This window comes from Carcharhinus amblyrhynchos, chromosome 8 (assembly GCF_965287045.1).
Source record: "Carcharhinus amblyrhynchos chromosome 8, sCarAmb.v2.hapA, whole genome shotgun sequence".
In the NCBI taxonomy this organism is placed as follows: domain Eukaryota; kingdom Metazoa; phylum Chordata; class Chondrichthyes; order Carcharhiniformes; family Carcharhinidae; genus Carcharhinus; species Carcharhinus amblyrhynchos.
In genome coordinates this window covers 123,250,629-123,274,194 of record NC_137331.1, presented here as the reverse complement: position 1 = coordinate 123,274,194, position 23,566 = coordinate 123,250,629, and the positions used below count along the sequence as shown (strand labels likewise).

Below are 23,566 nucleotides of genomic sequence, written 5' to 3'. Positions count from 1 at the left end.
GAAACAAAAACCAGTGAAACCCAGAGACAGATCACCCAGCTTTGAACTTGCCATCGGAAATGCCAAAGGCTAATCCAGCCCTGTCGATCTAACAAAGTCCTCCTTACGAACATCTAATAAGAACATAAGAACATAAGAACATAAGAAATAGGAGCAGGAGTAGGCCATCTGGCCCTTCGAGCCTGCCCCGCCATTCAATAAGATCATGGCTGATCTGTCGTGGCTCAGTTCCACTTTCCCGCCCTCTCCCCATAACCCTTAATCCCCTCTCTTATCAAAAACCCATCAACCCGCTTCTTAAAAATATTTAGCGAGGCAGCCTCCACCACTTCAACGGGCAGAGAATTCCAGAGATTCACCACCCTTTGAGTGAAGAAGTTCCTCCTCAACTCCGTTCTGAACTGCCCCCCCTTTATCTTGAGGCTGTGCCCCCTAGTCCTACTGTCTTTTTTGAGCGGGAAGAGTCTTTCCACCTCTATCCTATCCATCCCATTCATCATCTTATACGTCTCAATGAGATCTCCCCTCATTCTTCTAAACTCTAACGAGTACAAGCCTAGTTTATTCAGCCTCTCCTCATAGCTCAACCCCCTCAACTCCGGTATCAGCCTAGTAAACCTCCTCTGCACTCCCTCCAAGGCCAAAATATCCTTGCGCAGGTGCGGCGCCCAAAACTGCACACAGTACTCCAGCTGCGGCCTCACCAATGCCCTATACAGCTGCAGCAAGACCTCCCTACTTTTATATTCAATCCCCCTCGCTATGAAGGCCAGCATCCCATTCGCCTTCCTGACCACCTGCTGCACCTGCAGGCTGGGTTTTTGCGACTCATGCACAAGGACCCCGAGGTCCCTCTGCACCGTCGCCTGCTGCAGTTTTTCGCCACGTAAGTAATAGTCCTTCCTACCATTCTTCCTACCAAAGTGGACCACCTCACACTTGCCAACATTAAATTCCATTTGCCATTTCCTGGCCCATTCGCCCAGCCTATCTAGATCCTTCTGCAGACTCTCCACACCCTCCGCACAATTTGCCTTTCCCCCAATCTTGGTGTCATCAGCAAATTTCGACACCCTGCACTCGGTTCCCTCCTCCAGATCATCTATATAAATGGTAAATAAATGGTAAATGCTTGTGCTAAAACTGGGGGAGCTGTCTCACTGATGAGTCAACCAATATCAGCCTGATGTCGTTAAACTCATGGGGTAATAGCTTACAGATAATGTCCCAGATACCAAGATTACCATTCCTGGGTATGTCCTGTGTCACCGACAGAATAGGCACAACAGAGTGGTATACAGCTGGATGTCCTGAGCATTGATTCAGGGCCCTCTGAAGATTCATAATGTCAAGTCAGACATGGACAAAGAAGCCTCCCAACCATCTTCATCAATGACCTCTTTTCCATCATCATGTCACAAGCAGGGATCTTTGCTGATGACTGCACAATGTTCAGTATCATTTGCAACGACTCATGCTGAAGAAGTCCATGTCCAAATGTAGCAAGATCTGGACAATATCCAGGTTTGGAAGTGCCAAGTGACATTTGTGCCATACAAGTGCCAGGCAATGCCCATCTCCAACCTGAGTGGATCTAACCATTGCCTCTTGTCATTCAATGGCATTACCATCACTGAATCCCCGAATATCAACATCTTACATGCCCTCTGTAAAATAGTCCAGCAAGCTACTCAGTCAGAGCAGGTCAAAGGCTGGGAATCCCATGGCGAATAACTCACCTCCTGCCTCCCCAAAGTGTGTCCACCACTTACAAGGCACAAGTCAGGAGTGGGATGGAATATTCTCCACTTGCCTAGATGAATGCAGCTCCAATAACACTGAAAATACTTGACGCCATCCAGGACAAAGCAGCCCATTGGTTGCCACCCCTTCCACAAACATTCGCTCTGTCCACCACCAATGAACAGTGGCAGCTACATGCACTATCTATGACATTCACAACTCAACAAAGACTCCTTAGGCAACGCCTTCCAATCCCACGACCGTTACCATCTAGAAGGACAAGGGCAGCAGACACATGGGAACACCACCACCTGGAGATTCCCCTCCAACTTGCTCACCATCCTGACTTGGGAGTATATCACTGTTCCTTCACTGTCACTAGGTTAAAATCCTGGAACTTTCTCCCTAACAGCACTGTGGGTGTACCTACACCACATGGACTGCAGCGGCTCAAGAAGGCAGCTCACCATCACCTTCTGAAAGGCAGTTAGGGATGAGCAACAAATGCTGGTCTAGCCGGAGATGCCCTCATCCTGTACAAATGAATTTTTAAAACGTTTGCTGTGGTTTCTGGTGCCTAGGTCAATGCTGAGTGATCCATCTGGTTTAATTCCTCCTTCAAATCATGTAGACCCAACTAGGTAAGGATGACAGATTTCCTTCCCTAAAGAACATTAGTGAACCAAATGGGATTTTACAATAATTGACAGTGGTTTCATGGTCATTGTGAAACTCCAGATTTTTATGGAATTCCAATTTCACCATTTGCCATGATGGGGGTTGAACGCAGGATCCGAGTGTTACCAGGGTCCCTGCATTACTACTGTTGCATCACCCTCTCAAAGTGATTGGAATTGGCCAATATCCTTGCACCTTAATAATATTCAGTAACTTGTGTTCAGAAATATGAATGTATGGATATAGGATTATAGCTTAGCTCAGTTCAGTGTGAGGTTTTTGATTTGATTTATTATTGTCACATGTATTAGTATACAGTGAAAAGTATTGTTTCTTGCGTGCTATACAGACAAAGCGTACTGTTCATAGAGAAGAAAAAGGAGGAAGTCAGAATGTAGTGTTACGCTCACAGCTAGGGTGTAGAGAAATGTGAGGTAGGTCCATTCAAACATTTGGCAGCAGGGAAAAAGGTTGTTCTTGAGTTGGTTGATATGTGACGTCAGACTTTTGTATCTACTGCCCAACAGAAGAAGACGGAAGAGCGAATGTTCAGGGTGAGTTGGATCCTTGATTGCGCTGGCTGCTTTTCCGAGGCAAGTGTAGACAGAGTTAATGGATGGGAGGCTGGTTTGAGTGATGGATTGGGCTTCGTTCACAACCCTTTGTAGTTTCTTATGGTCTTGGGCAGAGCAGGAGCCATACCAAGCTGTGATGTAACCAGAAAGAATGCTTTCTATAGTGCATCTGTAAAAGTTGGTGAGAAGCTTGGGGTGGCATCACCCCTGGCATGGCCATCACGTTGCTGCTTGGGACCTTGCTGTGCCCGGCTTCCTGCATCGCCACAGTGGCTACACTTCAAAAGTATTTCATTGACTGCAAATAGCTTTGGGACATCCAGCGAGTGGGAAAGGTGTAATATAAATGCAAATTCTCCCTGTACTTTGAGCTTCTAGGTGCAAGGGAGATGCTACAGTAATGTAGGTCTCCAAAGGAGAGTAGTAACAGAGTGTGAAGGGCAACGATTCGAGAGTTTAGTCTTCAGGGTACTTCCAATGGTGATGGAGTGAGCTTCTGTGTTTTGTTCTGTTGCAGAATCTGATGGAATATCGCCTGCATCTTTTTTTTTGTGGTGTTAATCCTCTGAACCAGACCTTGCAAAGCGCTGCTCCGCTAATGGTTGGAGGGGGAAGACTCCGTTTGATTTAATTCATTCAAGCTTGTAGTTTGTGAATTGGTAAAGAGAATCCTTAATTTGTAGCCCTTTGTACTTGATTGAAACCTTTCTTGCCGCACAGTTGATGCTGAGCCTGTTAATGAAATTCTTTCCGTGGTTTGAACTGTAAGTTTTTAATAAGCTTTACAATTTAAAGCCTGGAAATGATCTCACTCGGTTTGGATTTGTTTGATTTTTCGTGTCTCCCTCCCCCAGTGCACGTGGTGATAAAGTATCAGCCGTTAAGAGTCGACATTGTGTTTGACGGGAGTAACACACTTCCTCATTTTAAAAAGTTTTCCTTTTTTTTAAGAAAGTGTGTTCTCGCTTGCACTGCGAAGCTCAGATAGATTATCATTACATTCTCTCACCCTGGGTTAATTTGCCAGTGGAGTTAATGGTTGCATAAAAGCACTTCCCTGTAGCTTGGGCGATGACTGACTGTGAATCGTTAAAGGACACGGCTGCCGGGTTACAGAAACTCCCCAGTGGTCGTGTTTCATTTATAACATTGCCTTGGGCCTTTCACTCCATCCTGTTGAAGTGACCTCCTTTTCAACCCTGCCTCCACAGTCACGCAGAGCAGTTTTCCTTTGACGGTGTTCCAGTTAATCACGTGACCACCACCACCACCACCACCCCCCCCCCCCCCCCCCCCCCCCCCCCTCGGCTTGAACTTTAACCTTTTTCTATCTGTGCAGGCCCCTGCTTTACCTGAGATCCACCCTGCCTTCATCTCACACACCTGAGATCTTAGACAGACGCTGGTGAGTTTCGAATCAAACCCAGTCTTGAAGTTAGATGCAACACACTGCGTCCGGCGGGGGGTGATTTACCCCCACCCCCCAAAAAGGAAAGTCGTCTTTGCAGACCAGAGGCTGAGGAAACGGTTCTCGTGGTTGGAAATGGACCATGTACACTGGCTTTCATTCGAATGACTTGAATAGAGTCATCACCGAGATCTGGTGCTAGGTTATCAGAGAGGCTGCTGTCCAAAGCTGGGCAGGTCACTGGTTGATGAATGGTGGTGCTTTATAAATGGTGATTGTGAGCTGTGATAACTTGCACATTTATAACTGTCCATCTCCAGCACCCCTTCTCCTCGTTTGTGTGTGCGCGCACGTGCGTGCATCTTGTCTCCGTGCATATACGGTTAATAACTTAATACACAGCTTTAAAAATATTTTGTAAATGAATATAAAGTAAGGTTGGCATGGTGGCACAGTAGTTGGCACTGCTGCCTCACGATGCCAGGGACCCAGGTTCGATTTGCAGCCTCTGATCACTGCCTGTGTGGAGTCTGCAGGTTCTCCCCATCTCTGCGTGGATTTCTGCTGGGTGCTCCAGTTTCTACCCACACTCCAAAGATGTGCAGGTTAAATAGATTGGCCATGATAAATTGACCCTAGTGTCAGGGGATTAGCAGGGTAAATACGTGGGGTTATGAGAATACAGCCTGGGTGGGATTGTGGTCAGTGCAGACCCGATGGGCCGAATGGTTTCCTTCTGCACTGTAGGGCTTCTATGATTTTCTTTGAATAAAATTCAATGGTTGTATGCCTTCCTGTTGTAAGAGAATGCCCTCAGCTTCTTAAGTTTGTCATTGACAGTAATCCCTCTTAATTATCACACTTGATGTTTGTCTCCTTAAGGTAGGATGTTTCCCACATATATCTGCCAGGGTATAGTTCATTTTTCCTCCAAAACAAGGTGCAGTTTCAAGGAGCAATAATTTGGCAGTGGTACCCCTTTTTAATGTCTTAAGTCTGCAGTCTGCCTTCCCTACCCCATGGTCTCCTCCTCCATCCAGCCTCCCTGTGAGCTCCACACTAACATCCCCCGTCTCTGCCACATGCCCGCTCTCTGCTGTTTGGACCTTCTGCCACCCCTTTGTCGCTTCTACTCTCCTTCCAGGTCTTCCTCCCAGCAGCCACCCACTCACTGTCTATTTAAGCTGATGAAATCTATACCTGAATCATATCCTGCTCCAGTGCAGCACACGCATCACTCCTTGCTGACTGCGAGGGGCTCCAGTCACCAGTGATTTGGATTACTTTATCCCTTGTGTTGAAATTCCCTCATGGCCTCTCATTCTATGCCAGTCTGACCCAACATCACCTCCCCATATCTCAGCACTCTGTTCTTACCCTACCCTCTTCAGCATCTTTTCTAGCTCATGGCTGTTGTTTTTGTTACATATACATGGGATGAATGTGTCAATGGCTGGGCCACCGTTTGTTGCCCATCCCTAGGTACACCCACAGCATGGTTAGGGAGGGGGTTCCAGGATTTTGACCCAGCAGCAGTGAAGGAACAGCGATTATAGTTCCAAAGCTCTGACTTATTCTTGCAGCAACAGTATTTATATGGCTGGTTCATGTTCTGGTCAGGCTATTGCTAATTCCATTGGATGTCAAAGGAAGATAATGAGGCTGTCTTTTAGCCGAGGTGGTCATTTCTGGCTCCCATTTGGTGCAAATGCTACTTGCCACTTACTAGACTAAGCCTGAATGTTGCTTTGCAATATGGACCCAGACTGCTTCAGAGTCTGAGGAGGCGTAAATAGTACTGAACATCCCTACTTCTGACCTTATGACGGAAGGAAAATCATTGATGAAGCAGCTGAAGATGGTTAGGTCTAGGACACTCCCTGAGGGACACCTGCAGATTGGGATTGAGGTCGCCTCCAACCAAGATAAACATCTTCCTTTGTCCTAGGTGTGACTCCAGTGGAGTTTTCCCTCTGATTCCCACTGACTCCAGTTTTGCGAGGGCTCCTTAATGTCACACTCAGCCAAACTTGCCGTGATGGCGAAGAGCAGTCAATCACACTTCTTCTCTCGGGCTCAGCTGCTGTTGTCTCCTTATGGTGCTGAGCATCAAATGACATTTGATAATTAACTGTTCCTGGTTACACTACGTTCAAGCAAGTGGCCTTCCTTCTTGAGCCACTGCAGGCCTTGTGATGGTGCCCAGGACCATACATTGGGGTCAAGTGTTCCAGGAATTTGGTAGTGATGGAGATAATACGTATAACCCATGTGTGAATTGGAGATGATGGTGTTCTATCATATTGCTGCCCCTGTCTGCCTTGATGTTCCTTCTGTTTGTTGGGCTTGAGAGATACTGTAGAGGTAAGCATGTAGATGGTATGTATTACAGCCACAATACAGAGGTGTTGGAGAATGGATATCAAGCGTAGTAGTCACTGTAAGGTAACTGTTTTCCTGAGTGCACTGTGTTTCATCCAAATGAGTGTTCAAGGAACTTAACCAACATTACTTGTTCAAAGAATTATCTCGTCATACTGTTTTTCTGGGAGCTTGCTGTGTGTAAATGGGTCGTTTCAAACAACAGCTAGAATGAAAAGTACGACATCCTTTCCAGGGAAACCCCTCGTCTCACTGCCATGATAGATTAAGCTGCTAGAATCATAGGAAGAAATTATAGAATCACATGAGCAGACTGGGAATGAAGGGATACAAACAAATGGTTTAATTGGGCCAATGAGCGGCACAGGCTTGGAGGGCCGAAGGGTCTGTTTCCTGTGCTGTACTGTTCTTTGTTCTAAACCCTACAGTGCAGAAAGAGGCCATTTGGCCCATCGAGTCTGCACCGACCACAATCCCACCCAGGCCCTACCCCCATATCCCTACATATTTACCCAGTAATCCCTCTAACCTACGCATCTCAGGACACTAAGGGGCAATTTTAGCACGGCCAAACAACCTAACCCGCACATCTTTGGGAGGAAACCGGAGCACCTGGAGGAAACCCACACATACACGGGGAGAATGTGCAAACTCCACACAGTCAGTGACCCAAGTCAGGAATCGAACCCAGGTCCCTGGAGCTGTGAAGCAGCAGTGCTGACCGCTGTACTACCATGCTGCCCCAGCTTAGGGAACAAAAGGAGATCATAAAACTCACCAGCCAATCTCTCCTTGCTTACTCACCTGTCTTCAGCTCTCTGGTCTCTCCACCTTCTCTCAGACATTTTTTTTAGTTATGTAAAGGGTTAGAACAGCACCTCTTCCCCACTGTGCCACGTTGCCTCATTCGCCAACTACCCAACTTCGGTACAGTCCACAATGTCTACTTTCTCAGGAGACTAAGGAAATTTGGCATGTCCGCTATGACTCTCTCCAACTTTTACAGATGGACCATAGAAAGCATTCTTTCTGGTCGTATCGCAACTTGGTGTAGCTCCTACTCTGCCCAAGAGTGCAAGGAACTATAAATGTAGCCCAATACATCACACAAACCAGCCTCCCATCCATTGACTCTGTCTACACTTCCTACTGCCTCGGCAAAGCAGCCAGCATAATTAAGGACATCACACACCCTGGACATTTTCTCTTCCACCTTCTATTGAGGAAAAAAATACAAAAGTCTGAGGTCACGTACCAACCGATTCAAAAACAGCTTCTTCCTTGCTGTCATCTGACTTTTGAATGAACCTACCTCACATTAAGTTGATCTTTCTCTACACCCTAGCTATGACTGTAATACTACATTCTGCATTCTCTCCTTTCCTTCTCTATGAACCATATGCTTTGTCTGTATAGCACGCAAGAAACAATAAATGTTACTAATACGTGTAATACAATAAATCAAATCCAAATCTCTAGCTTTGCTCCATCCAGTTGGCCTCCATCCTAGTTAATCTGTGCATGAGCAAAAACCTCCTGTGTTCAGACTAGCTGGAATTCCAAAGCCCTGAGTCAAACCCTACTGACTACGGGATTAGATCTATTTAATTCTCTGCGCAACTGCTATATGCAGGCTGTTTGATACCAGTGACTAATTTTTAAAGTTTATTCATTTATGTATTTATTACTAATCACAAGTAGGCATACATTAACACTGCAACGAAGTTACTGTGAAAATCCCCTAGTCGCCACACTCCAGTGCCTGTTCGGGTACATTGAGGGAGAATTTAGCACGGCCAATGCACCCAACCAGCACGTTTTTCAGACTGTGGGAGGAAACTGGAGCACCCAGAGGAAACCCACTCAAACACGGAGGGGGAATGTGCAGACTCCACAGAGACAGTGACCCGAAGCTGGAATCAAAGTTGGGTCCCTGGCACTGTGTGAGGCAGCATTGCTAACCACTGTGTCACCCTTAACTTGTAGCTAAACTAAAGTTAAATAAAGGCAAGACTTGAACTGGATTTTGGAAAGAGATCAACCCATAAACACACAGAAATTGAGTAAGGGGGGAGTTCGGGGTTCAGTACTGTTTTTGAGAGTAGTGATATCTGACACTAAACTCAGCCTTTTTCTTTGTGGATGTGGGCGCCACTGGCTGGGCCAGAAGTTATTGCCATCCCTAATTGCTCTCAACCTGAGTTGAGCCATTTCGGAGAACATTTCGAGAGGCATTGGGCAGTAGCCCTCCCCAAATTTCTCTCCAGTGCGGAAACGTGAGCAATTTATTGACGTCATTGCAAGACCCTAGAACAGCAACGTTGCTGTCTACAGGAATAAACCTGTGTCCTCCCATAGTGACCTTAATCATCTCATGTCAGGTGAGGTGGCCAGGGCATGTCATCAGAGCCCAAACAGGACTCTACTCGGAACTACATGAGGGGGTGCGTCCAGGCGGACACAAAACAGTGTTTCTCAGAGCCCCTGTGGCATCAAGACATGGGAAGAGGATGTGCAATTGTATCATAGAATTCCTACAATGCAGAAGGAGGCCCATCAAGTCTGCACTGACCACAATCCCACCCAGTCCCTATCCCCATAGCCCCATGTATTTACCCTGCTAGTCCTCCTGATACTAAGGGTTAATTTAGCATGGCTAATCAACCTCCCTCACGCATTTTGGGTCGTACTGGGGCTGCTCTTGGTTGTTCGAGATTGGCCTAGTGCTTCATGTCGTTAGTGTGTGCCTAAACTGGATAAGATACTGGGCAAGACGACAGCTCAGTGACTATCGCTGATTGCTGTGCAGATACATGGATTTGGGCCGGTGTCTGTGGGAGTTTGCGCATTCTCCCCGTGCTTGTGTGGGTTTTCTCCAGGTGCTCCGGTTTCCTCCCAAACCCCAAAGATGTGCTGTTAGGCTGATTGGCAGGAATAAATTGTCCCTAAATCAGATTCCCTCAATCTGGATGGCCATAAAACATTAGACAGAGGTTGTGGGTGGAGAGGGGGACTGATGGTGTTGAGATGGCGGCGCGGGCTCATTGGGCCGAAGGGCCTGTTTCCTGGGCTGTTTTTGTTCTTTTATTTTTGGACTGTGGGAGGAAACTGGAGCACCCGGAAGAAACGGGGAGAACTTGTAGACTCCACACAGTGACCTAAGCCAGGAATCGAACCCGGGTCCCTGACACTGGGAGGCAGCATTGCCAACCACTGTGCCACCAAAAATGGTGCCAAGTCCATCCAATCAATCAGAGCAGTCACGGAGGAAGAATGGCAAGAGAGACTTAGAGGGCAGCCAATCTATCGCCACCTCTACTGGACAGCAACCAAAGTCCTTACTGCGGAAAAGCTTGTGAGACCAAGGTTAAACCATCTGTGAACCCAAAACCTTTTTAAAAAGTTTGTTTATTAGTCCCAAGTAAGACTTACATTAACACTGCAATGAAGTTAGTGTGAAATTCCTCTGGTTGCCACACTCGGGCGCCTGTTCGGGTACTCTGAGGCAGAATTTTGCATGGTCAATGCACCTAACCAGCATGTGTTTTGGACTATGGGAGGAAACCGGAGCACCCAGAAGAAACCCGTGCAGACACAGGGTGAACATGCAGGCTCCACACAGACAGTGCCCCAAGCCGGGAATTGAACCCGGGTCCCTAGTGCTTTGAGGCAGCAGAGCTAACCACTGTGCCAGCACCCAGCGCTGAGATCATGCTGCCACCCAGAAGGGAGGACCGCCTTTGATAGGAGGAATTACTGATACCGCCTCTTATGAAGGACTTTAAAGGCTTCCTAGAAATCGATATAACATCCGTGGGCATTCCCCTGATCACTACTTCGCTCGTTGCTTCAAAAAATTCTGCTTGGTTCTATTTGTTGGAATGGCCTCTCCTTCACAAACCCATGCTGCCCGCATTCGGGTACCATCCAGTTAAAGATAGAATTTCCTAAACAACAGAAGGACTTTATTGATTACTCCAGTGGAATTGGACCCAAACTGCCCCAACTCATTTCACATCTTTTCATTAGCACAGAGAGTGGACGTGATGTCCTTTGGCCTCAGCTGTACTCAGCATCTTGGTCAAACAATGGAAATATCTTTACTAAACTGTAATACTATCCTGCCCCACAGTGAATGTTTTGCAGCCCCAGCCACACAATAAGAGTAGTGTGATGGTATATGATGCCTTCGTAGCGAGGGGGATTGAATATAAAAGTAGGGAGGTCTTGCTGCAGCTGTATAGGGCACTGGTGAGGCCGCAGCTGGAGTACTGTGTGCAGTTTTGGGCGCCGTACTTACGCAAGGATATTTTGGCCTTGGAGGGAGTACAGAGGAGGTTTACTAGGCTGATTCCAGAGTTGAGGGGGTTGAGCTATGAGGAGAGGCTGAATAAACTAGGCTTGTACTCGTTAGAGTTTAGAAGAATGAGGGGAGATCTCATTGAGATGTATAAAATGATGAATGGGATGGATGGGATAGAGGTGGAGAGGCTCTTCCCGCTCAAAGGACAGTAGGACTAGGGGGCACAGCCTCAAGATAAAAGGGGGGCGGTTTAGAATGGAGTTGAGGAGGAACTTCTTCACTCAAAGGGTGGTGAATCTCTGGAATTCTCTGCCCGTTGAAGTGGTGGAGGCTGCCTCGCTAAATATTTTTAAGACGCGGGTTGATGGGTTTTTGATAAGCGAGGGGATTAAGGGTTATGGGGAGAGGGCGGGAATGTGGAACTGAGCCACGACAGATCAGCCATGATCTTATTGAATGGCGGGGCAGGCTCGAAGGGCTGGATGGCCTACTCCTGCTCCTATTTCTTATGTTCTTATGCTGCCCACGATACCATTTCGGTCTACCCTGTAACTAACAGTGTGCTGTTTTCTTCCCCCCGTTCCGCTTTGCAGGGCTTAAGTGGCAGCAGTGGTGCACCTGGCGGACTGAGGGCAGCGCAGGCCCGACCCTACCTACGGCAGAGAGTAACACGAGTCAATCTCAGGGATCTCATGCTCTGCTTAGAGCAGGAACGGACAACAAAGCACTCGCTGCTCTTGTACCGAGCCTATCTCAAATGAAGATAAAGAAACTATATGCTGGATTCGTGCTGGTTGCACGGGCAGATCTGCTGAATGATTTCTAGACATTGCCTCATGAATCTGTGATTCTGGACTTCGGATGTCCTTGTTTACTCTCATGACATTTCCTTTTTTTTTAATTTAAGAAAAAAAGCTAAAACTGACGGGTAAAACTTTGATTTTTGTTTTGGTGTGAAGCTGAAGGCCAGGTGTTGATTATGTAGAGTTTTCCAGCATCACTTGTGAAACTTAGTTCTCTCCTGCTGAAAGATTCTGAAATCTGGGACCGTACAGGAATATATTATTTATTAAAAAAACACAACTGCAATTGTTCCAAGTTCCTTACTAATAACTGTGACACAAAAGGCTGTTAAATAACTTGGAATGGTTACTCCTCTTCCCCCCCCCCCTCCACTCCACTGCCCTCATGTGCTTTGTCTGCTCTGGGATGTGTTGCTTGTTTTCCTCCTGCTCTCCTCTCTGTGTGGCCCCTCCCGTCTTCCCTCTTGCTGCGGTGTGAGTCGTGCTTTCCCTCATCAGGGAGGTTCAGTCTAGGTAGCAGCGACTGTTTCGTTTCTCGGGCCAGTTCGATTTCTGTGCCCCTGTAACTGTTTCTGAGCTGCCTCGTGCCTGTCTCAGTTCTGCACTCATCACCAAGGAGAGAGAGAAATCTCCTGTTCCTGGCTTTTCCCATCTCGCTCACCTTCCTCAGGGTCACAGCCTTGCCTCCTGACAATTCGAAATGTGGGCTTTCAGAAGGGCGTGTAATTTAAACACAAGAACCCCACATTCCAGCAGTTATGGAAAATTAAGTTGATAAGACAATGATTTTGCACCTCTCACCCCACCCCCGACTGGTTCATTGTTGGTTTAAATAGATCTTAAACTGAGTCACTCACCAATCATGCTGAAATCCCACCCCCACCACATCCACAAATATCAAATCCTTAGCTTTGGGGCAAGATAAGATGTCGTGACTTGGAGCAGTCGCCTATACTTGGTGCTGCCAGACTGTTAACTTTAACAGCCCAGCGTTTCCATAATGATAAACTATTGGGATTAAAGCCTTGACATTTAAAACTCCCTGTCTAGCACACACTGTGCTGTGCCGCAGACCGTCATTCCTCTTGTTTTGGTCTCACGCCCAGGCCTTCTGGATGTGCCGTCTTATTCCCCCTTTGGTAACGGGTTGTGGAGACCATTTCCGGGAGCACTTGAGTCAGGGTGTTTCCTGTGCTGTGTTTGGACACGTCCAGAGACGCTGCCTGTGTGTAATTGTTAAGGTGTAGTTTGGCTTCAGCGGGTAGCCCATTTCCCCTTCGTTCAGAGACTTGTGTATCTCGAGGATTTGAATGCCAAAGCTGTGGCTCTGCACCCAAATGTATTGCAGGGCGGGGGGTGGGTTCTGCATTAAAAGTCTGCTAGGCGCTAGTTGAAGGAGTTGACACCCTCCCTAACAAGCACAGTTTATGCTACCACAAGCCACATCAAGTGGCCATTTGTTAACGGACGAACCTGTGCAGCCGCACTGACCCACCAAGCATAGTGACCACACTGGAATGATAAGCAGTCTGAACTGAACAAGCCACTCCGTTACCTCCTCGCGATAAATGTATTGTCTGCCGAGACGGCGAGTCAGGATTTTGTTTGGATGCTCTGTACCACCCACACGCAGCTGACGTTCCCTTTACCCATTGTGTATGAAGTATAACAAATTGGAACGATTTGGTGACTTCCTGTGACGTTCAGTGATCGCCATTCTGTGAATGACTGCACCCTGAAATCTCACTTCCCCCCTGGCCAGGTTATGTTCTCCTTCTCTTCCCCCTCACTTCCTGCCACTGTAAGCCCACAGACACGAAGGACCATCAGTCGCTCTGTAAATAAATGTTTGTGAACATAACTTTACCCCCACCCCGCCGTGGTCACCTCTGTTAGGTTCACTTTTGCCTTGATCTTGTACCTTGCAAATAGACACGTTGATGCTGGTGGGTGAATATTTTGTTTTATTATGTAGGGAGGGGGAGATTATCGGATCAGCCCGTGTGTGTGTGTGTGTGTGTAGGCAAGTGGTATGAGTGGCATTCTTGTGATTTCCACCCCCCCCACTCCGCACAGCGCAACAACCGCAGTCCCCTCACCCGTCCCCTCCATCTGCAGCCGAAGCTTGCCGGAACTTGATTGGTTACACGATCCGGCTCCAATCCTGGGACCAAAGGTTTACAGCGGCCAATTTAGGGAGAGCGAGGGAACCCTCAGCCTCAGCCCCAGGCCACGCGAGGCGGCTCCTTCCTAATGAACACGGCGCCTGGACGAGCTTCCAGCCGAGCAGTGTGTGACATCCAGCGGCAGGAGTGCCAGCCTGGAAGGCGGGATGTCACGCGGAGCGTCAGGACCAAGGCGGTGGGGCGAGCGCGCCTACGCATCGCGGGATCTTCCTGGCTTGTCCTCTCTTCTGGGTGCAGGGGGCTGTTTCCAAAACGAGGACAGGACATCCTTGAATAGCATTCATCTTGACGAAGCCTCTACTATTCCGTTCCCTGTTGGGTCTCCCTCACCTTCCCTCCCAACCCACTGTTATATTGGAGCCTGCGGGGGCAGGGGCTGGAGAATATTGCAGCCACCATGTTGAAGCACAGTGACAGCTGATGTTCAAAACATTATTCAGCCACTTTAACACATCCAGTGCGATGTTTGGGAGTGTTTTCCTCCTCTGTTAAGGGTAGGTAGAGTTTTTTAATATGTGTATTTATTAAAAAAAAAGCTCTGTTCCTTGGGGATATTCTGCAACAGAAATATAATTTTGATGCCAGTTTGAGTAATATATAGAAAGTGATTTTTATTTTCCATAATGTAGAACCGGTAAAGTGTGTGAAATGTGAAATAGTGTTTGTGCCTCTGGCAGTTTATAGTCGCCTCCAATGTTTTTGGAAGTTGGAGGAGGTACAAAGAAACTAATGATGTTCTTCATGATGTCACCTGCAGTTTTCTTTTTGAACACTTAGAGCACCTTTGAATCGAATCAAACTGGGCATTGGCTCAGTCAGTAGTCAAATAAATGCAAGCCAAAGTTATATGGAAAAAATGTTTTGACCCATGTGCATTATTACTGCTATCAGGTTTCTTTATTTGTACATAGTCTTGCAGGCAGCGTATGCTATGTAAAATTATTTTTGATGTACATAAACTACATTTCTTTAACTGTCGTTATGTTGATGCTTTCAACTTTTATGTAAAATTGCTTCGGAGGCCCCTATGGAGGTGTGTAGGGGTGTGTGTGTGTGTGTGTTCCTGAACATGTGGGTGTGTGCAGGGGTATGGTGTGTGTGCGCGCACGCACACGGGGGATGTGAACATGTGGGTGTGTAGGGATGTGATGTGTTCGTATGGGTTTTGTGTGTGCATACACTTGTGCGAATGTGTGTGTATGTACAGGTGTGGTGTGTGAACATGTGGGTGTGTATATGTGATTGTGTGTGCATGTATGGGTGTGTTGTGTGCTTGTGCCCGCGTGTATTTACTTGCGGTGTGTGTGTGTGAGAACATGTGGGTGTGTGCATCCACATGTAAAGGTGTGTACCTGCACGGATGTACAGGTGTAGTGTTTGTGTATTGACGCGCTCATGTCTATATTTGATCTTATGCCGCCTTCTCCAGCTGATGCGATTATGACTGATCGGATGTGGCCTTAACCCTACCTTCCTTCCCTGCCACCTATAGCTCTTATTTTTAATCGTATCCCCTTCCATAGGGAGAAACATCCTTGCAGTATCCACTCTCTGAACTCCACTCAGGATCATGTATGTTTTAACAAGATCACATCTCAATCTATACTCAAATGAATACAGGCGCAGCCTGTTCAGTCTTTCCTTGTAAGGTAACCTCCCCCATCCTGGGCATCAGTCGAGTGAAGTTTCTCTGAACTGCTGCAAAAGCAATGATATCCTTTCGAGTAAGGAGACCAAAGCTGTATGCAGTATTCCAAATATCCTCTCACCATTACCCTAGCAAAACTTCCGTTTTATATTCCATGCCCCTTCATGGAATATATTAATATAAATAAACTTTGAAAGTTTAGAATAAAGTTTAGAAATCCTAAAAATGAAAGCAAGCATGATCTGATTCATTATTGTCACATGTATTAACAGTGAAAAGTATTGTTTCTTGCACACTATACAAAGCATACCGTTCATAGAGAAGAAAAGGAGAGAGTGCAGAATGTAGTGTTACAGTCACAGCTAGGGTGTAGAGAAAGATCAACTTAATGCAAGGTAAGTCCATTCAAAAGTCTGACAGCAGCAGGGAAGAAGCTGTTCTTGAGTTGGTTGGTACGTGACCTCAGACTTTGTTTCTTTTTCCCAACAGAAGGAGGTGGAAGAGAGAATGTCCAGGTGCGCGGGATCCTTAATTATGACATAGAAACTAGAAGCAGGAGTAGGCCATTTGGCCTGCTCTGCCATTCAATTTGATAATGGTTGATCATCAAATTCAGTATCCTGATCTCTTCCCCCGTTCCTTTTTCCCATATCCCTTTAGCCCCAAGAGCTATATCTAATTTCTTCTTGAAATCACGTAATGTTTTGGACTCAACTAAATTCTGTGGGAGTGAATTCCGCACATTCACCACCCTCTGGGTGCAGAAATTTCTCCTCACCACAATTGTAAAAGGTTTATCCCTTATCCTCAAACTATGACCCCTAGTTATGGACTCCCCCAACATCAGGAACATTGTTTCTGAATCCAAGTTTCTATGAGATCCCCCTTTGCTCTTCTAAACTCCAGTGAATATAATCCTAACCAAGTTGGTCTTTCCTCATATGACAGACCTGCCATCCCAGGAATCAGCCTGGTAAACCTTCGCTGTACTCCCTCTATAGCAAGGACATCCTTCCTCAGGTAAGGACCTCAAAACTGGTTAAATGGTTATACATGTAATGGATTCCTACAATAAATTACTTGATTTCTACATAGAACTTTGCAGAAGGCATTGGTTTTGGTCCTGTGGGTAATACACTCGAGTCAAAAGGTCATGGGTTCATTCCATGCTTTGACAATTTGAGCACATAATCTAGGCTGACACGATGGACTGCAGGAGTATTGCACTGTTGGAGGTGTCTTCCTTCAGATAAGATGTTAATCTGAGGTCCCATTTTTTTCCGGATGGAAGTCAGATCGGTTCACTAGATTGGGTCCAGGAATTTGACTTATTATTGTCACATGTGTTAACATACTATGAAAAGTATTGTTTCTTGCACGCTATACAAACAAAGCATACTGTTCATCGAGAAAGAAACGAGAGTGCAGAATGTAGTGTTACAGTCGCAGCTAGGGTGTAGAGAAAGATCAACTTGATGCGAGGAAGATCCATTCAAAAGTCTGACAGCAGGGAAAAAGCTGTTTTTGAGTCAGTTGGTACGGGACATCAGACTTTTGTATCTTTCTTGACGGAAGAAGGTGGAAGAGAGAATGTCCGGGGTGTGTAAGGTCCTTAATTATACTGGCTGCTTTTCTGTGGGAAGTGTAGACAGTCAATGGATGGGAGGATGGTTTTGGTAATTGATTGGGCTACATTTACGACCTTTTGTAGTTCCTTGCAGAGAGAATGGAAGGATTGCCCAATGAGGGGAGTAAAATAGGTTAGTTTCACTGGCAGTTGGTTGAGTGATAAACGTCCTCATTGAAATATGGCCTTCCTTGGAGATATCAAGAGGTTGTCATTGTTGTGTGTCCCCGCCCCCCACCCCCCATTCACTTAAATATGTCAATATCCTTTTTTCTAACTTTGGCTGGTGGCTTGTGGTCAGGAAGGCAAATGGGATGCTGGCCTTCATAGCGAAGGGGATTGAATATAAAAGTAGGGAGGTCTTGCTGCAGCTGTATAGGGCATTGGTGAGGCCGCAGCTGGAGTACTGTGTGCAGTTTTGGGCGCCGCACCTGCGCAAAGATATTTTGGCCTTGGAGGGAGTGCAGAGGAGGTTTACTAGGCTGATACCGGAGTTGAGGGGGTTGAGCTATGAGGAGAGGCTGAATAAACTAGGCTTGTACTCGTTGGAGTTTAGAAGAATGAAGGGAGATCTCATTGAGACGTATAAGATGATGAATGGGATGGATAGGATAGAGGTGGAGAGACTCTTCCCACTCAAAAGACACTAGGAGTAGGGGGCACAGCCTCAAGATAAAGGGGGGGCGTTTTAGAACGGAGTTGAGGAGGAACTTCTTCACTCAAAGGGTGGTGAATCTCTGGAATTCTCTACCCGTTGAAGTGGTGGAGGCTGCCTCGCTAAATATTTTCAAGAAGCGGGTTGATGGGTTTTTGATAAGAGAGGGGATTAAGGGTTATGGGGAGAGGGCCGAAAAGTGGAACTGAGCCACGACAGATCAGCCATGATCTTATTGAATGGCGGGGCAGGCTCGAAGGGCCAGATGGCCTACTCCTGCTCCTATTTCTTAAGTTCTTATGTTCTTATGTTGTTGCCTTACCTACTTTGGTATCATTGACAAATTTAACTAACATCTGTCAGTTCCATTCATCCAGTTAACTGGTCCTTTATCCTTGGTCATGTTGCCCCTTGCACCATGAACACTCATTTTGTGTAATAACCTTTGATGTGGCACCTAAGAAATGCTGTGTGGAAATTCAAGAAAACCACATCTACAGGTTCTCCTTTACCCACCTTGCCTGTTATTTCCTCAAAGAGCTCTAACAAATTAGTTTTATTTGTTCGTGGGTTACGAGCATTGCTGACTGGGTCAGCATTTATTACTCATCCCTGAGGGCATTTAAGATTCAACCACGTTGCTGTGGATCTGGAGTCACATGTAGGCCAGACCGGGTAAGGACAGCAGATTTCCTTCCCTAAAGTGTACTAGAGAACTGGATGAGTTTTTACGACGATTGTTTCATGGTCATCATTAGACTTCTAATTCCAAATACTTATTGAATTTAAATTTTGCCGTCTGCTGTGTTGGGGTTCAAACCTGGGTCCCCAGTACATTAGCTGGGGTCTCTGGATTACGAGACCAGTGAAAGATCACCACGGCACTGCTTCCCAGACAGTTATTGAAGAGTGTAGCAGGATTTGAGGGGCTGTCTGGCTTTCTGTTTCTTGTGTACTGGGTCCCTTTGATGAAAAGCAAGGATGTCTCCTCTCATCCTTAGACATCTGCACAACCTTCTGAACCACATTGGTCTGAATAAACATCTGAGCAAATGATCTGGTCTTGAGCTTGTTGCTGCTTGCGTAACCTTGCTATGGGTTGCCCTGCCTCTCTATGCTACAACAGTGACTGCGTTTGAAACCGAGCCCTGCATTGGCTGTAAGGTGCTTTGGGGCATCGTGGAGTTGTGAACAATTGCAGCGAGCAATTTGGGGGTGGGCAACAAATGTTAGCCTTGCCACTCAACGCTCACACTGCCATGAAGGAATAAAATGTAATCTGTTCCCCATCTAATGCTATTGATTCCAGGTAAAAGTTTATTTATTTGTCAAAAGTTGGCTTACGTAAACACTGCAATGAAGATACTGTGAAAATCACCTAGTTGCCACACTCCGGCGCCTGTTCAGGTACACTGAGAGAATTTAGCACGGCCAATGCACCTAATTAGCACATCTTTCAGACTGTGGGAAGAAACTGGAGCACCTGGCAGAAACCCACGCAGACATAGGGAGAACGTGCAAACTCCACACAGACAGTGACCCAAGCCAGGAATCAAACCTGTGTCCCTGGTGCTGTGAGGCAGCAGTGCTAACCACTGTGCCACCATAGACTCAGTTGGCTGAATGGCGTGTTGGTGATGCAGAGTGATAACAACGGTGCGGGGTTCAATTCCCGTACCCGCTGGGGTTATTCATGAAGGCCTCAACTTCTCACCTTTGTCCCTCACCTGAGGTGACCTTTGGGTTAAATCACCACCAGTCATAGAACAGTACGGCACAGTACAGGCCCTCTGGCCCGCGATGAATCAGCTCTCCCCATCAAAGGGGCAGGGCAGCCTATGGTCACCTGGGACTATGGGGACTTAATCTTTACCTGATACTGATCGCAATTTATTCTGTGGGTAAATCCCTTTGTTGGAAGAGATGGAATATTTTGTCCTTTAATACAGTGCGTGTACAAAATAAATTTTGATGTTTTGACAAGTTGGTTGTAGCTGTGTTGTGTTTGCCTTCAGTGAATGACAAACCACGAACTCTGTATTAGCAGGGATTGTTTACATATTAAAGAAAGACACTCTTTATTGGCACATGGAAATCCAGGGTTTTTTTTCCTTCTCAAGCAGACTCTGCAATGTTTGAGGCGTTTAGTGAACCTTGAATGCTACAGTAAACTTGACATTAATTTTACCCGTAAACATTTACTCCTGCCATGTTGGATTTATTGAACAAAACATTTGACCTTTCAGTCCAGCCCCACTGCTAGCTCTGCTTCAAAAAAAAAACCTCGTTTAATGAGTTTCATGCTACTTACACGCATGTTGAGATTAAATCATACAGCAAAGGATGAGGCCATTCTGTCCTTTCTGGCTATGCTAGCTTTTCGAAAAAGTGATCCACCACCCCCACTCCCTCTTTCTCCGAGTCGAGTTTGTATGAAGTTTTCAAACAATAAAGTGTACGTAATATATTTTGTAGACTTGGCTGGAGCAAAACCTCCCAGTTAAACATCCAGGAGATTTTTCAGGGATTGAGATTTTATTGTGGGTTTGGGAATGTGATGTTGATGGCTAAGTGGATGCCAGTTTGTGTATGCTGTGGCTACGTTTCTGCATCTTTTATCCTCTGTGCTTAATTTAAATCTTTGCTGTGATGTTCTGCCTGCTGAACTAGCATGTAAATGTCATGTTTTTTCAGGTATTCCCTTCTTAAATTGCAGGGTGAACTTTCATAGAACCTCAGACTTAACAAAACCACTCTGCCCATCTGATTTTTTTTTATAAAATTCTGCCAGGGTTAGATAGGGTAAATTCAAAAGGAATGTTCCCAAGGCGGGGGGAGTCCAGAGCTAGGGGTCATAGTTTGAGGATAAAGAGTGGATAAAGACTGAGGTGAGGAGAAATCTCTTTACCCCCAGGGTGGTGAATGTATGGAATTCACTATCGCAGAAAGACGTGCTGGATAGGTGCATTGGCTGTGCTAAATTCTCCATCAGTATACCCGAACAGCCAATGAGGAGATTTTCACTGTAACTTCATTGCAGTGTTAATGTAAGCCCACTTGTGACACTAATAAACAGTTGAGACCAAAATGCTGTGTGATTTCAAGAAGAAATTAGATATAGCTCTTGGGGCTAAAAGGATCAAGGGATATGGGGGGAGGCGGCATCATAGAAACAGAGAAAATCTACAGCACGATACAGGCCCTTCAGCCCACAAATTGTGCCGAACATGTCCCTACCTTAGAGATTACAAGGCTTACTATAACCCTCTACCTTACTAAGTTCCATGCATTTATCCAAAAGTCTCTTAAAAGACCCTATCCAATCCGCCTCCACCACTACTGACGGCAGCCGATTCCACACACCCACCACCCTCTGAGTGAAAAACTTACTGCTGACATCTCCTCTGTACCTACGCCCCAGCACCTTAAACCTGTGTCCTCTTGTGGCAAATATTTCAGCCCTGGGAAAAAGCCCCTTACTGTTCGCTCAATCAATACCTCTCAACATCTTATAAACCTCTATCAGGTCACCTCTCATCCTCCGTCTCTCCAAGGAGAAAAGGCCGAGCTCCCTCAACCTATCCTCATAGGGCATGCTCCCCAATCCAGGCAACATCCTTGTAAATCTCCTCTGCACCCTTTCTATGACTTCCATATCCTTCCTGTAATGAGGCGACCAGAACTGAGCACAGTACTCCAAGTGGGGTCTGACCAGGGTCCTATAAAGCTGCAACATTATCTCTCGACTCCTAAATTCAATTCCTGGATTGATGAAGCAGTACACCATATGCCTTCTTAACCACATCCTCTACCTGCGCAGCTGCTTTGAATTTCCTATGAACTCGGACCCCAAGATCCTTCTGATCTTCCACACTGCCAAGAGTCCCACCATTAGTATTACATTCTGCCATCCTATTTGACCTGCCAAAATGAATCACTTCACACTTATCTGGGTTGAACTCCATCTGCCACTTCTCCACCCAGTCTTGTATCCTATCAATGTCTCGCTGCAACTTCTGACATCCCTCCACACTACCCACAACACCTCCAGCGTTTGTGTCATCAGCAAACTTACCAACCCAACCCTCCACTTCCTCAGCCGGGTCATTTATAAAAATCACAAAGCGTAAGGGTCCCAGAACAGATCCCTGGGGCACTCCACTGGTGACCGACCTCCATGCAGAATATGACCCATCTATAAACACTCCTTGCCTTCTGTGGGTCCACGAAAAGATCAGCCATGATCTTATTGAATGGCGGGGCAGGCTCGAGGGGCCAGCTGGCCTACTCCTGCTCCTATTTCTTTTGTTCTTTTTGGCGTGGATGAAGTTAGGCACAGGTAGTTGGGGGACACTCTTACTTGTCACATTTTGTCACTCAGTTAAAATTTACTGCTGTTACCACTTTAACGCCTCAGAATCTTTAATCCACCTCCCATTGACAGGGGTCTCTCCCCATCACTTGAGGCTCCATTGGATAGTGATGGAGGTGGAGAATGCGATGGAACAAAAAACGGGGTGTCTGATGCAAGGCAGGTGATTTTTCAAACGTGAATAAGATCAAAAAACAACACATTGCGAGAGGGAATGAAGAGAGAGATTGGAATGATGAAGAACAATCTTCAGCCAGAAGTGCCGAGTGGATGATCCATCTCACCCTCCTCCAGTGCATCTCGGCTGCCAGTCTTCATCCAATTTGATTTACTCCACCTGATATCAAGAAATGGCTGAAGACACTGGATACTGCAAAGGCTTTGGACTCGACAATATTCCAGCAATCGTACTGAAGACCTGTGCTCCAAAACTTGCTGCTCCCCTAGCCAAACTCTTCCAGTACAGATACAACACTGGCATCTACCCAGCAATGTGGAAAATTGTCCAGGTATGTCCTGTACAGAAAAAGCAGGACAAATCCAACCTGGCCAATTACTGCCCAATCAGTCTAATCTCCATCATTAGAAGGGTGGCATTGTGACATCAATTGTGACCAATCCTGACAAAGCTGGAAGTATGGGTGGCACGGTAGCACAGTGGGTTAGCATTGCTGCTCCACAGCTCCAGGGTCCTGGGTACGATTCTCGGCTCGGGTCACTGTCTGTGTGGAGTTTGGCCATTCTCCTCGTGTCTGCGTGGGTTTCCTCCGGGTGCTCCGGTTTCCTCCCACGGTCCAAAGATGTGCGGGTTAGGTCGATTGGCCGTGCTAAGAAATTGCCCCTTAGTGCCCAGGGATGCGTAGGTTAGAGGGGATTAGTGGGTATAATATGTAGGGATATGGGGGTAGGGCCTGGGTGGGATTGTGTTCGGTGCAGACTCGATGGGCCGAAGGGCCTCTTTCTGCACTGTAGGGTTCTATGATTCTATGATCATCGGTGAAGTGATGGAAGGGGTCATCGACAGCGCTATCAAGCAGCCCCTGCTCAGCAATAACCTGCTCAGTGACGCCCAGTTTGGGTTTCGTGGGGGTCACTCAGCTCCTGATCTCATTGCAGCCTTGATTCAAAGAAGCTGAGGTGATTGTCCTTGACATCAAAGTAGCATTTGACTGAGTATGGCATTAAG

The 23,566-nt window shown here is 46.5% G+C and overlaps 1 protein-coding gene across 1 annotated transcript in view; it reads left to right on the top strand.

Annotated features, from left to right (window-relative positions):
* The window catches only part of LOC145346882 (transcription initiation factor TFIID subunit 4-like), a 137,795-nt gene extending 123,888 nt beyond the window's left edge, over nucleotides 1-13,907 (top strand). Inside the window, exon 15 of the mRNA XM_080194743.1 lies at nucleotides 11,683-13,907. Within this exon, the coding sequence (XP_080050869.1) occupies nucleotides 11,683-11,850 (168 nt within the window). The 3' untranslated portion in view covers nucleotides 11,851-13,907. The remainder of the gene's footprint in view (nucleotides 1-11,682) is intronic.
* Nucleotides 13,908-23,566: the final 9,659 nt, after the last annotated feature.